Below are 15,914 nucleotides of genomic sequence, written 5' to 3' on the forward strand. Positions count from 1 at the left end.
AAATTTGTTATACAAAAAATTTATGTTTATTAATCTATTACTAGTAAATGGTGTCAGATGGTGTGCGGCTGTTATTTTTAACACACACACACACACACGCACGTTTGCCACACCATTTGTACGACAGAATTTTGAAATTTCGGAATTTCGCCTTTCGGCAGAGTGTCATCATCATATGATTTTGATTACGATTATGCCACTTTGCATAATGTTTTTGAACTCTTGTGCTAATTTGTGTGCTGGATCGAGATCACGAATGCGGCACGCCGTCTACGTGTGAAATGATTGAAATCGAAATGATTCGAGTTCAAGGGTCGTGACATAATAGGGTCCGCACATTCACAGCCAAAAGTGAAAAGTCAAAGAAATTTGCTCTTGTCTTTGCCTCTGCTTTTGCTTTCTGATTTTGTTTCTGCCATTCGAAGACCGGAGAAGACCAAGACGTGACATAAGAAAGGTCGTTCCAAAAGACCGAGACCCCTGGAGTCGCTCTTCCATTTGCATTTACATTTCCATTCCCATTTCCAGTTTCTTTTTTTTTCTGTCCGATGATGGCCAAGTCCAAAGCCATCGACAAAGCGAAAGTTTTCGCCTCTCCGGTTTTTTTGTATTTCATTTTTTCGGTCGAACTTCTTATTTAACAGCTTCGTTTTCACTTTGGCTTGTTGTGCTTAGCTGTTTATTTTTCTTGCCGGTTTCTTTCTCGTCGGTTTTTGCTGGCTGTTTTTTTTATCTTTTCTTTGGATACGTGCGACAATCCAAAAATGAGTGGAAATGTTTTTCAAAACTGATTTTGAAACCGCTGACTCACCCAGACGGCGACTGAAATTATGAAATCCCCAACCATCATAATTCATTTGATTAATGCTCATACTAGCTGTCGTCGATTTTCCAGATTTTCATTTTCAGGTGCCTTAATTAGGAGTGAACATTTAATTTATCGCGATATTTATATCTTTCCAAAGATCTACAGAAACAGCAAAGCGTTGGCTCCGTGATCTGGCCGTGTTGCAAGTCAGATTTCCTATTTCCTAATTACCCGTGACCGATCCGCCAAAGAAAACACCAACCACTCGGCTAGAGCCTCCTCCGCTGGGTTTCGTTGTCAGGTGATCCAAACCAAATGGTACTTAGACGACATTCGGACATTTGTCAAGGGGCCCGTCAGTGGGCACAATCAATATTATTGTCACCCCCACGGAGTAGCATTTCAAATTGACCGCTGCATTCCGGGTTGTTAACACTTTGGTCAACGTAGCGAAGTTAATTGTTAGCTGTCCGAATAAAAGGGAAAAGCCCTAATTTTTCCTCTTCTGCTACTACTACGTTTCTGGTGTCCACCAGCTGCAATATTGTATAAACACGAAGGGATAATAGTTTATTAATCCGATCATTGCTTGCATCAAAAGCAACTCAAATGGCAAATTGCGTAAATTTGATATTCGAGCATAAACAAATTGAAACACTGGCGCTAAATCAGCACGTTTGCTGTCTATCCCCCCGGGACTACGCTCCTGATTTACATATAAACACATTTTATTTATGTATTTAAATGTGTATGAATTTATTTGGTGCGCGGTGAGAGGCGAACAGCGATCTCAGCATTTTATCAAGAAATCGTATTTCAAAGATATCGCACACAGAACTGGCCCTCTGTTGCCTTACTTTTAAAGATTGATTTACGCAGGAAGTGTTGGGTAACTGAAATATAATGGAAATATTCCCTGATCGAATTGTTGGATGATTGGATTATCGGATTATCGGATCGTAGTATCAAAGCCGTTTTCTATGTGGATATACAATACAATAATAAATACATACATGCCCAGGCCTGTTGGTGTATCTAGAACAATTTATAGATAAAATCTATTCAATTGTTGATCTTAATTTAGAACAACGAGTGGGTTGTGTGATGCTGTGATTTCCTCTCTATAAACGTAGTGTTGGATCCATCACCGCCCCATCTATTTCCCCGACTTCTGATCGCATTCCGGACCAGTTTTCCTACCAAATTTGCACACAAATTTTCAACTTTCGCCATTCCGTTGAAGCTATATATTTATTTACCTTCATACATGTACTTAAAGCCTCGAATGACAAGCGTGTCGAAATCCAAGAATAAAGCACGGAAACTGCAAAATACAATATGAATTGCTCATTTGGACGGGGTGTGAGTTGCGATTTTGGCGCCTGTGAGCTGTGCCATTATTGTTATGCAAACACTAGTATAACTATGTTATTAAATATATCGTTTATTATGTATAATAATATATATTTTCTTAGTCAACGCTATAATGCAGAGTAATAGGGAAACTACAGACATTTACCCCAATTACTACCCACTTTCCCATCGGGCCATTTACCTCTACCCTCTAACTTGTTTCCTCGATTTTCCGTCTTCTTGGCCATTTGATTTGTGGGCCGAGGTGGTTTCACTGCCACTGAGTCTACAAAAGTCGATGGTTCGGCCCTATGTGCTGTCTGTATTTAACTGACTTCTCTTTTTTATGTGCTCGTCGGCGCTATTTACTTATGTTTTTTACAAGTGCAATTGAGGTTACTTTCTATTTAAAATGAAATAAATAAGTACATGCATGCAAATGGAGCTTTGGGGCCAGCCAGGCGATCATTTTGGTATTCTTCGTTTCTCCATTTCGTCGTCGAGAAGTGTTGACCAAAATATGTATCTTTTGGCCACTGGCAAGTCTTTTGGCTCACTGGAGGCATTTTGGTTGTACCCCGCTGATCGATTCCATTGCGTGTTGTTCTTTTCAATATTGCCGTGTACATTTCAATTGAAGGCATTGATGGAATCAATAACAAACAATTGATTTTCTTAATTTCTTGCAATGAGAGCTGTGTGTGAAAAGTACTTTATGGTCCACTTTTCCGTGGGAAAGTCGACCTCACTGTCATGATGAGTTCGCAATGCCGCTTACTTAACATTTTGCCAGTGTTTTTTTATTTCTTGTCTAATTTCCACCAGTTTTGTGGGCTGCCTGCACAGCTGGCGACGTGCATCAAAATCAAAATTTGCCATCATTTCTCTAGCTGTCGTGCCCTTGTTCACTCAAGTGTTTGTTAGTATTTTGGCTTTGTATTTATTCATTTATTTGCTGCTGCCCCTCTTTCTCGGCAGAAGGATGGTGTTTACTGTTTGTCTTTTCGCCGTATCTCGTCTCGATTGGCTTGCTTTGGCTCTATATTTCGTATTTCTTGTATCTTGTATCTTATATTTGCATGAATTGGTCACTGTGCGCCCAGTTGTATTACTTTTATTACTTGGCCGCCTTTGAAAGAAATAAATCATCTAGTTTTGCGGTGTTTGGTGTGGATTGGTGGCCGTGCATTTGGTGTGCGTGCTTAAAATAGTAATATCCCCCGAAGAGAGCAATCGCATCAATAACAATAATACACATCGTACGTCAGCCGATTCTATACCATACAATAATAATAATAATAATAATAATAATTACCATAAATATTTGCCTCTTCGCGTCGCTCTTTCTTTTGAATGAAAATGAATGAAGGCGAGAATCTGTGTGTTTTCGCCCCCAAAACAAAATGCGAAAACATTTTGTCAAAAGTAATTTTTCAACGAGCGTCCAAACAAAATGCAAACTTATATTATTACTATAATTGTTGTTGTTAAAAAATCATATGTGCACAGACAAATAATTCCGTCCGGTTGTGGATTGCTTCGAGCACACCTATTTCGTTCATACAAATACTATAACTTTTCTCTGTGCAAGTTTCGTCATCTCCATCTTGCATATTTGTGTGTGCCGCGAAACCACGAACAAGAGGAAGAGGCAGCCGTGGACGTCGAAAACAATTGCAAATTGTGATAAACCAGAGAAAAGGAAAAATATGGGTCATCCGCAATAGAAAGATACCAGGTGAGCTACTTGTTCTGCGGTCTGTTACTCCAATAGAAACTGGGAAAACGAAAGGGGGAAAACAATTACCAGCTTAGGCCAGGCATAACGCCCAAATATTTGGAAAAAATTTTGGAAAATGCGCGATTAAAAATTGACTCCATTTTGTCAGACATTACTCTCTTACCATTCTTTTTATGAATAATCGCTCAGATCAAAAACTAATTTCTAGCATTTGGAATATCCGCTGATTTAATTGCATTCATCATTCAAGTGCGTGCAGACATTCACATTCACATCCACATCATTCACATCTTTTTCGACCCGCATATATAATTTTAATAAAGACAGCGCTTAATGAAGATGATTTGTTTTGACAAGTGTCAGGATTTTTTGGTCCACAATATTATTACGATACTTGGATTGTAGTTGCCTATGCGTTGTTGTTGTTGTTGTTGTTCTTCAGTTCAGTTCATTTCGCGTTGCAAGCACGCGGACTCTCATCTTAAATGAACTCATCCCTCCAATTTTAATTTCGGGAAGCTAAGCACCAGCAAATAAATAAATACGAGTCTTCTGAGAAAATAAATCGAAAAAAACCGCATTTGGTTGAGCGAAATTAGTTGATTTGTTTGTGGCGTTCATGTATTTGAGTAAACAACAAATTCCATATTGTCCTCAATTAATAACAATATTTAAAATATGGGTGCGCATTTGAACTAAATGAAAATACGCTACTTTTCCCAATAGCAGCGTTAAAGAGACTCCTTTGTTGATAAGGCTATCAATTCCACTTTAGATTGTAAATTAATAGTGCGGTCATCATGTTTTGAAGAAAGAAATCAAGGTGAATCAAGGTCTAAATATAAAATCAAAACATTACATAAAGGAGGAAATGAGCAGAGACGTGTCATAGTTGTCTGAAATACTCTAAAACCATTTAATTTTATTTAAAAGTCGAGACATTGATAACAATTTGGTTCTGTTATTCCGTTGCTTCCCAAAAAGCGGAAACAGTTTTTTTCGCGAACTTTCTTCCGTTCCGGGAAAGATCATTGGAAATGGCGTTGGCAACTGGTATCCGAAATCATGTAAAATAAAGAGCGAAAAGTCCATGAAATTTATCAACTTGATACCACATTACGCATACGCCATGTCGTCATCGGAAGCGATTTGTTTATCGATTCTCGAGTCTCGAGCTAACCCCCACACCCCATTTCCAGCCGCATTTATTGTGCGCCACACAGAACACTTAAAACAGTCAGAGCTATTATTTATTATTTATTTTTGTTTATCGTAAACAAATTATTCATTGAGTCTTCCATACGAAACCATCAGCACAACAGACGATGTTGAGAAAAGGAGCTGGCTTATCAAAAGCAGTCAGGCATTGGAAACCTCACGCTTCATCGCGGCGATCCCTTCCTTCTTTTTGATTAGGCCAATCCCAAAAAAAAAAAAAGGCAGCAGCGGCACGTCCCAGGTTGATAAGTCTTCCTGTTTTTTTGGCACTGCCTTACATCAATCTAATTTACGTTTATGCGGCCACAATACGAAATGGCAAAAAGTTCTAGATGTTCGCGCTGGGGGCACGTAATTGAATGCGAATCACTTCATTTTCTATGGATTTTTATGGCCAGACCGCAATTATACAATACATTAAGGCCGCATTAACATTTCCGGTCCCCCGAAACGAAACATTGGTTATTACAAGAAGCACACACGTGTGTCTTTTCAAAAGCCGACTTCAAGCCGCAAAACCCTAAACCCAAAACCTCTGAGAAAAGTTCGTTAGCACCACCACCCCGCACTTAACCCCCAGTGGAGCCATTAAACCCATTAGGGAAACTCGTTTTGTGATTTTGCACGCCGCACTTTAAAGCCTCGAGAAAATTTCCACTCGATTTTTCGGCAGTTTTTCGTTGTCTCGAAGTTCGGAAAACTTTCATGCCAAACTCCCTCAGTGCACATGCGACGGACGAGGAGAATATGTATCTTTAGCTGTTATGTGTATCTGTATCTGTATCTGTTAAGTGTATATGTATCTGTATCGGCGCAGCACACACGCATGCGCGAAAGCGGCGTCATCATCGGCTTAAGTTTAGGCTTTCAGCTGTTGCCATGCGCCCAGAAACAGACACTTCCTTCCTGAAGTACCTCACTCGGTATACCCTTCGTTGAGCGGAAGGACATGTGACAAGTTAATTGCATAGGAATCAATGACCCAGATATTTAGTGCTCATGTCTTCCTTGGGGAATTGCGATATTAAGAAAAGACCGCAAGACGGCACGTGTGATCCCTTCCTTCTGAGTGAACTGAAGTGTATCCAGAGTTCGACATGCATGCTTCTCTTCAAGTTTCTCCCATTGTTCGGTTCGCTGTTATGGTCTTTCCTTAATGATCCGCTTCAGTTGGATCCCCTTTGTACTATATTCGCTCCTATTGTCTGGTTGGTTTCCTTGCCTTTTTGCTTTCGCTGATATCTTCACTCGTTCTTCGTGTGTGTGTGCGTAGATACATATGTATATGTATCTGCGCACTGTTCGCACATTTCGCGCTGGGATTCATTCAGCTTTGGCGTGCTACATTTTCTGAGTTGTCACTAACTTGAATGAATATGAATGAATAGTATTTCGCCCTTCGATCATTATCACAGTGCCAGCGATGATAATGATGATGATGATGCAGATGGTGTGTTCGGTGACTACCAAAATAGAATGCATTTCCGTTTGGCAAGGCGGCGAGCAGACAGAGAAAGAGTGCGGTACAGTGGGGCCTGGGGTGATTGCACACACGTGCCCAAAACGATCTCAACGAACTTTTCGCATTCATAAGCCTAAGCCTTTTTCCAAACTGGTTCCACGCAATAATATCATTCTGATTTCGATTCGCATGCCGATTCATCGCGATTCAGTGCGGCGGCTCCGCACATAAATCACACGCCCTAATTGCCGACGAGCGAGGGGCGTGGCCGCAGCCGAATTTCACGATTTTGCATTCGCCAAATGAATATTACCAAGAACAACGCCAAATTACCCGATTATTTCGGAGAATTCTCGCGCTCTCAGCCGCCAGTGCCCTCCGCGAAATCGAAGTGGTCAACGGGGACGGGTGCCGTGCAGAAGCAATTCATACAATCCGATGGCAGGCCATATCTTTTCTCCCAGTGTGGGGAGGTGGGTGGCGCTGGAAAGGCGGCAGGGCTGGCGGTACGCACATGGAGCGGCGCTAGGCACGAACTGGTACCTGTTTCGCAAAGTCGTCATTTTGACTGGCTTTTGCTCGTCTTGGGCTTTCAGACTTACTGGCGGACTTTTTTGTTTTATTCCTCCATGTATAATTTTTACATTTTCGGTTTTGTGCAGTTGTTGTTCTTGGCACTCTGGTTCGCCATAAGCGAATAATTGTCGAAATTCCAAGACTCATTTATGGTTGGCCCAGTGAAAGCGAACCAGATGATGATGAACCTATCGTTGTGTTTTTTTGGTTTGGTTTTTGTTTTTGTGTTTTTTTTTTTGTGTGCTTGCCGTCTAAAAATACCGGCAAAAGTTCTTATTGAGTGTTAAAATTCACACGCAAACATGAAAGACTTCACAAACATAACGAAACAAATCTTGTTTTGGCCAGCGCAGAGGAAAATTGCGAAATACGTGGAAAAACAAATTTCCCTAACATACGAGTACATCATATCTAAGGGGAATAGATTGCAGTTGCCTGTCAAGCGGCTTGTTTTGCATGTACATTTCACTCGAATATGAGTTTCGATATTTGAAAACCCAGAAGCCAAATGCTCGAAAACATAGGTTTCCACTCAACCTAAATGCATACAACAAACTATATACGAGTACATATGATCCAAACGAGTTGAGCCACTCGCACAGGAAAGATATTCGCCGGCTGCCTGTAGTTTTATATAAATCTTCAAACTGGATTCAAGCCGTCAACCATGCGCACATCGGCTTTTTATGAAACTATGCGAATGTGAATGCTATGTGGATAGCATGATTGGCCTGCCTGCCCTATGAGTTCACTGGTTCCGAAACTGAAAGCGAAACTTAAACCGAAACCGAACCCAAAACTGTTGAATTATATGAAGAAAAAGGTTTCCAGTAAAAGTTTTCGGGAAAAAAGTTGGGATCACATGGGCCGGTAGATTTCCGTTTTCTGAGCTCCTTGGCAGTTGACGTTGTGCTGTAGAATATTATTATCAACATGTTATCGGAACAGTTCAAGACACTTTCAAAACAAACTAAACATTTTCACAAAACTATCAAAATTATTGCCGTTTGTTTCGCTTCGTTTTGTCTTTAGTGAGCACACATAACCAACACCAACCACTTCGACTCGATCTAAATTTTTCAAAAGCACTGGACAAGCGGAGAAGCGCAAAAACTGCATACTTTATCGAATAGGTTTTAAATCAAAGTTCGGGGATCAAAGGTTGGCATTTGAACTGCGCGCCCCCACACAGCATAGCCCCAAATAACACAAGTGGTCTGTTGTTGTCGCAAGCGGAAAACCCATCCAATGGCATAGCTCATACGACCCGTTGGTTCGCTTTATCTAAGTAGGAAGCGTGTGGGGGGGCGCACGTGGTCGAGACCTGGTCGAAACCTGGTCGAAAAGCCCCACAAACACAGTGTGACTTGGGCTAGGTTTTATTTGCCGTCGTCACCGCCGCCGCCAGCGAAAGAGTCGGCAACAGAGATATAGAAAGAGAGAGCGACAGAGCGATGAATGCGCTGTATTCCCGCTTTATCAGCGAATGATTCATTGTGTCGTCATCGAAATGTGAATTGCACGACTATGTCTCTGGGCTTTTTCGCTGTGTTTTCTTGGCGCCCAGCTTTTGTTTATATCGCGAGCGTTCGCTAATCGCGCCATTTAGTTGTCTTTCAACTGCAAGTGCGGGCGGTTAGCGAAGGTTCGCCAACAAATTGAAATATTGAAATATTCCTAATCCATAACCAACACCTGATCTGATCACCGCTCACTGATTAGACAAACCCAGAGAGACAAGACGAAAAAAACTCTCTGTTGCCAAACCCGAAACTAATTCGAACGCGTTTATGTATGCAGTGGTGCGATGCATTTCTTTCTCGAAGATTTTCTGCAAGCACATCTACCTAAGATTTGTAAGTTTGGATCCCGCAGTTTGAGATTTATAACATTTATGTGCAGGATCTGAAACCATAGCTCATTCACTCATCACCACTACGACTTACTAATGCCCTGCCCACTCTTCCAGATGACAAAATGCAGAGTTGCAACAAAAACAGCAGTAGCCGTATCACCACCACCAACAACAACGTTACTACAACTAGCAACATTAGCGGCAACAGCAGCAACAAGCGCTGCCCTCAGAAGTACACCGGCAACACCCTAGCCGTCAACAGTAACATGCTGGCCTATCAGCAGCAAGCCACCGCCGGTGGCAAGAACTCCACTCGGAAGAGTCGTCACAACAACAACAAGCAAAATCATCAGCAGCAACAACAACAACAGCAGCAGCAGTTTGATCATATCCACAAGCGCAATGGAACCGCTGGAGGCACCGGATCCGAGTGCTCTCCCGCTGCACCCACATCCAACTGGCTCCAACGGGGCTACGGACGACAGTTTGTCCATTCTTCATGCATCGAAGGTGAGTGCTTGCACCTAATAACTTTATTGGTAGTGGGTCAAACGGGGTAATTACATACATGGATAAGCAATAGGGATCAGCATCAGGCCATTTCTCTGAGTCACTTGACCACCACCACTGACCACCACTCTTGCCTCGAATTTCGATGGTTCTGCGGGGTATTTAGTCAGTCGTCCGCCCACATACGTATATATTTGATCGTATCTCGGCTCATGGGTATCGGAGTAAAGACGACGCTGAATCACGCTTTCGCATTGTTTTTAATAAAATTCCAAGCAAATCGGCCGGCATCTGAAGTGAATCACACACTCAGCAACGAATTCGGCGTCATCGCCGCTAACGGCAATGGAAACGGGAACGCCAATTTGGATCGTATCGGGTTTGCGGAACGGGAACGGTTATTTCGAGAGCGTCATTCCCGCAAACGGATGAATACAAAGAGATTCGATCTATGTTTCTGGGTCAGTGGATTTATGGGCGAAGGATTCGAGTTTCTCATTACAATGCCTCTGAATTGAGTTGCCACAATGAGCAGCCCAAGCAAAGATTATATTTTTGTCAAACCAATTCTCTTTCGTAAATGATTTTCTATTATTAGTGTGTGGTTTTCCCACCTTAAATTTTCCATACTGCGCTTCCACTCGAACTGAAACGATATCTATTTACGGAAGGTTGTTATCAAACTGGCTCTATCTTTGGGTAGCCATTCGATGGGGGGTAAGCCCTAGGTTACCAATATTTCAATTGGAATGCTCGAGCACCTCACCACTTGAAATAAGCCTTGTTCGCAATTGATAAATTACCAGGATATATATATGTATGTATGTACGTTTATTTAGGGACATAGAAAGCATACAGCTACTTTCATTCGGGTTCTTGGCCGTGGATTTCGCTTTCGTTTGCATTAAAAATCATTTAAAAACGCGGCGGATCGACATAAACAAAAGAAAATTAAATAAACAAACAAAGGCATATTCTTCGTAGCAGTCATAAAAACATGAGGAAACCTAGCAAAAAATTTACATTTTTATCCACTTTCATAATGTATGCGCATCGGGAATTTTGCTTGTCTATTTATTGATCGGCAATTATGATTGAAAGCGGATGGCTGGCTGATTGTAATGGCACATAAATCACTCCCATTAATTGATTATTCTCTGTGTGGAAACATACATTAATATGTAATGTTTGTTTGCATGGAAATTGGATTGATACTCATATAATGTGTGGTATACAATCACAGTCCCGATACCGAATTTATTATTACCGATTTCAGTGTAATTTTGTTTGTTAGAATTTTCCACTATTTATTTTTGGCATTAATCAGCGAAACTTTCCAGAATCGGGTCTAAATAATTCTTGTTATCATCGAACTGGAATAAAACGTGTATTTGTGGGGAAAGCTAAGACGCAATACAGAGCAGCTGATTAGAGCTCAGATTTTTTAGTTCCTAGTCAGCTGGCGCCTCTTGACCATTTGTGCTTGCTATTTGCTCTTGCTATTCAGTGTTTGCTATGTGCTATTTGCTATTTGCTATTTACTATTTGCTTTTTGCCGTATCAGGTGTATTATTGGGCGTAGTATCAGTAGATCGATTTGGTCAAACGATGAACTGATAATCGACGTGGACCGAACCAAGCATACATATGTACATACATGTACATGTGTTTTGCTCACTCGTTACGCAAGCGATCGTTTTGTCATTCATTAGCACTTGGCTGAAAAAAAGGTGGCCTAGAGCCCATTTCAGAGATCTCCGCATGGCCCAAATGAGATTTGCGCTGAGCCAAAGCACAAAACTGTTCCGTCATGGTTCCCGGGCGGAAAATTCTCCCAAAAGGCTTTCCCTACAATTTTAAAGTGCTTAGATAAGAAATAAAGAGCCACTTATCTGATTGGTAACTTTGAATCTTTGGAAGCGCCACAAGTACGAACTTGAATGCCCCATTTTTTAGTTTGCCAAGATACCTTAGGCTTGGACTTATTCGCAGCATTGTCTCAATTGAGATGGCAGGCCCAATTATATATAATTATATCGTTTATATGGCAAAGAGGAATGTTTTCCACGGCGACTGGCATTCGGGGAATGCGTTTTTTACACCCCACAAGTTGGATTTCGGGCTATATAGTTTCGGGCACTAGTTTAGGCTTGCCAATTTGGGTGGTGACCACCAACCGACCAACCAACTGCACAGCCACCTCTATGCTATGTCTATGGGTGCACATTTATTTTTAGTTTCGACGATCTATTTCCATTACTCCCAGTGTACTTTACACACACACACGCCTGCTCGCATTATTAACCCATTAAAGCCCGCTGTAGTTGCACTACGCAACCGTAGAAGTGCTCGCAATTCCGTCCATTGCTGCTCATCGTGATGAGCAGCCCCATCGCCATTTTCGCATTTCTCTGCGGATCCGTGGAATAGCTCGCAAACGCCCCTCCACTTAACCCTCTTCCCCTCCCCTTCATCTCTTCGCCACACCCCGTTCTCCGACGTCTGTGATTCCCCGCCGCCGGCAATAGTCAAGGTCAACGTGTTCGCCGTTTAGCCACCGGCCGTTTACCCATTGTCTGAGTCCGTGTCTCCAATACGACACCATCCGCTCAGATCCGATCCAATCCGATCCGATCCGAGCCAGGCCTGGGAGCCAAAGATCACCGTGATCATCGCGCAGTCGGTGAGGCTAGAGGAGAAAGTTCAATGGGCAACGGATTCTCGCTTATTATGTCACAGATACTTAAAGATAATTCTGGTTTCCCAACGATTACATCTCGGTTCTAGGCTATCTTTATAGAAGTGTCTTCGCAACAAGCCCTTTTCAGCAGGAGGAGTACTTGTTTTCCATTGTGCGGTCATAAAAATCATAAGTGCTTAGCCAGAACGAAAACAAGATATTCCAAGAATATGCTTTGGGGCTCATAAAGCGTGCTGCCCATCCTTTTGGATGCTATTAAGCTATTCCCAGAACATTCAGCGCAAAGTAAATATTTTTGAGCACACCCAATTAGCACATGAAGATTATTAATCGCTTTTCATTATGAAGCAAAAGATTATCTAACAATTCGGAGGTATCTAGGTATCCATATTTGTATCTGTATCTATTGTACATCTGTACCTGAAAGGTACGACTCACGCATATCTAGATTTACACCAAATGCTGTCAGACATTTTGATTGCTCTTTCCAATCGCAGATTTGTTTTCGACTGGAGATTATTAAATCTTTGTCCCCCTCCGCTGACCTCAATGACCGCATTTTGCATACGCATAATGCCAGTCGTGTGCATTATGTTTGATATATGTTTGATTATATATATCGTATGGCATACGGCATATGGCTTACACTATTGGACTATGCCAAACTTTGGACTGACGACGGGATGTGGTGACATATGTGTGTATGTACGTGATCGTACTGGGCTCGCTCGGCGTCCATTAAGTAGTATCATAGTTATATGTTTTTCGCTCAGCTCAAAGCCAAGTTTTCGGGCTCATTAAAAATGCGCAAACCAATTGCGAGACGAGTAATTTTGTTCGTTGTCTTGGCACAGGAAGCGGCGCATAAAGCCGAAGGTCGTTTTTAAGTCGCGCCAAATCATACACTGGGCACTCCAAAGCCGAGCACCTGGGATGCTGTGTACGCTGTTGGATCTGGGCATCCAAATGGGTTGCCTGCCTGCCCCAGTGTGACGTGTGATACCTGAAAATTATGGCAAACGTTGCGTCACTGATGGCGCTCACACAAACAGCGGTTCATCGTCACCAGGCCAGGGCTATCTCTCAGCCCACAGCTGTTGAACTCATATGTCCAAGCCGAGTCGGTTCGCGTGATTTGATATTTTGGGATTGCCGCATCAGAGGAGGACTGATTAGAATGGCGACTTTCGATGCTCCACCACCGCACCCGCTCCACAATCAGAATCGCAGTTGAAATCGAAATCGGAATCCGAATCAGAATCGCAATCACAATCACAGGTGCGGGGAGACAATCGCGACACTCGAGGGAACTTTCGGGCACTGTTGCCGTAGGTAACTGCGAATTGGCCAGTCGGGAGTGGAGAACTGTGGGCCCCTGGACACGCACATCTTATCACCACCCGGTAACCAAATGTGGGTAGCCTAGCCGCCTTCAGTCTAGACACAGGAACTCAATTCCAGCCATGTGCGCTAGAATGGCTCCGCGCAGCGCTTCAGCTCGATGCCCACTATAGAATATTAGTACTTGGATTCTCGGAACAGGAGCTAGGCAATCTGCGCTCGCAATATGATAGTTAAATTTGAATTTAAATCAATTTCTACGCCACTCGAGTGCAACTACCATATACATATTGCCCACACACTGCGTGTACCCATGGATTAAGACTCGTCAGTAGCCTCTGTGCTAGTCTCACTTATTTAACTAAACTATCTAATCGCGGGCTCTCAAGTGTTTTTTTATTTTACCCTGCTAAGGTTAAGGTCTGACTACCCGGAGAGATTGAATGCCCTTGGAGTTGGACATTATCACGTCAAGTCATCATAAACCAGATCTTATAAATAGTCGTTTTGTCGTGGGCAAGACGCAATAGGTTTGCCTAAATGTGGTTCCCATTTCCCCGATGCGCAGAGTATCAACGACTTCGCCCAAACTCTCGATCATAAATTTCGCTATGTTTACCTTTCAGTCGGACGTAGAAATATTATAGGTTCTTCTATGCTTTTTCAAGGCTGCTTGGGGATTTCGGCGCGTGCGTGTGTCGCCGATAATGCTCCATTATAGGGCCTGTCAAAAAAGCGTTTGGAGAGCGTTCCGAGAGTCGGACAGATGGCCAGCCAGAAGCCGAAACACGCCCAAAAGCGGCCACGCCTTATCTAATCGCTGACCACGCACTCGACGCCCAATGTACTCTGCCCATATGTACATACATATGTACGTGATGGACATACACATGTGGGTATGTGGGTGCTCCTCTCACATGTGCGAGTATACAAGTATAGTACATATGTAAACCATAACCCGATCCAGCCAATATCGTTTCCCGCCGCCTGGTGATCCCATCGGCTCTTTGGGCATCCAACTCACGTCCGGGTGCTTAGTGGCCCGGCGTCCTTCGGCCGGGCGAAGTCAACAAACCCACCTGCCATATGATTTATCTATGCGCGCATTGAAATTCAATTTTAGCCCGAGTGGCTGCCGCCATCTGGGCCCCCTAGGAACCCCAGGGGGGTGTGCACATAACACTCCATATCCGTTGATGATGTACTGCTTGGGGAGCACATAGGTGTTTAAGGAAGTGCTCGAGCGCCTGTACTCCAAGTAGGCCGGTAGCTGTTTGGAAGCGGAAGAGCCACTGCCAAGTGGTCGATAAGAAAGTCGAGTGGCGGAACAGGAAGACGCACCACATGACCGAGTTTCGGTGCACGAAAAGCGTCAACTCTAGGATCACTGAGAGATAACCATTAACCATTGGGGAAGCTGGTTAATTGTAGTTAGACTACTGGCTCCTTTCAAACTCTTTCTTGGAACTTTTGACCTGGAAACCCATGGATCCGAATGATTCGTTCACAACGAGAGTTAAAATGAAATAAAATGAATAAATGCGGAAGCGCAGCTACAAGCACATCATAATAGTCATACTAAAAGTCTATAATTGTAATGCGTCATCACAAGCCCCCAGCCCCCCAGCCCCCCAGCCCCCTGGTCCACCCCCCCCCCTCGAATTAGCCCCTGCCCCCTGGGTGGCAACCAAATAAGCTGAATTGGCGAAAAGTCGGGTAGGAACCCCGCACAATTTGCGTCAATTTCCAGTCATGCGTAACCTTCCCCAAATCAAATCACACACTCGAAACTTAAATACGTACCACTTACACGGAGAGAAATAAGTTTAAATAGTAACTAATACTTAAAGAACATTCTTACTTGGTTCACACGCACTTGTTCGAAAATCGACCTATGGACTTATATTTATTAATCAATCGAAACTGCAATAGAAGGCACATTTTGCATGCTAAAATATTGGTATTTTATTTGTTCAATATTTGAAGCAGTATTATATTATAATATGTCCCGAAAATTCCAAGTGTAATGAATAATAAAACAGAGAGGTGGAAAACGAGCAAAACTCTAAAGCACGTGGTTCTGTTGATAAGCGTGTGTGTCGAGCATTAGCTAACTGCGCGTGCGTGTGTGTGTGTGTGTGTGTGTGTGTGTACGAGTGTAGGCTGTTATCAGAAATTTGAATTTCCAACCGAACGTTTTATTTTATGGTAATAGGATCGTGAAATTTGCCTAATGAATTAAACGCATAGTTTAATAAATACAAGCCCATATTCGAATTTTAATAGTAGGCAGTTTAATAACAGTCGTTCTTCATAAATAAGTTGATTTACTAATTTACTTAAAATTAA

General features: G+C 42.6%; 1 protein-coding gene across 11 annotated transcripts in view; it reads left to right on the forward strand.

Annotated features, from left to right (window-relative positions):
* The window catches only part of prage, a 79,949-nt gene that overhangs the window by 60,846 nt on the left and 3,189 nt on the right, over positions 1-15,914 (forward strand). For 6 of the 11 annotated variants that reach the window (NM_001258549.1, NM_001258551.1, NM_001258552.1 and 3 more), the window contains one exon: positions 9,128-9,523. In NM_001258549.1, coding sequence (NP_001245478.1) covers positions 9,136-9,523 — 388 coding nt within the window. In that variant the 5' untranslated portion in view covers positions 9,128-9,135. Of the gene's footprint in view, positions 1-3,675; positions 3,900-8,063; positions 8,320-8,781; positions 9,015-9,127; positions 9,524-15,914 lie in introns of those variants that run through there. The other 5 variants (NM_001201600.2, NM_166907.2, NM_166908.2 and 2 more) reach the window with 5 other exon arrangements.

The sequence above is a fragment of the Drosophila melanogaster genome, chromosome X, assembly GCF_000001215.4.
Source record: "Drosophila melanogaster chromosome X".
In the NCBI taxonomy this organism is placed as follows: Eukaryota; Metazoa; Arthropoda; class Insecta; order Diptera; family Drosophilidae; genus Drosophila; species Drosophila melanogaster.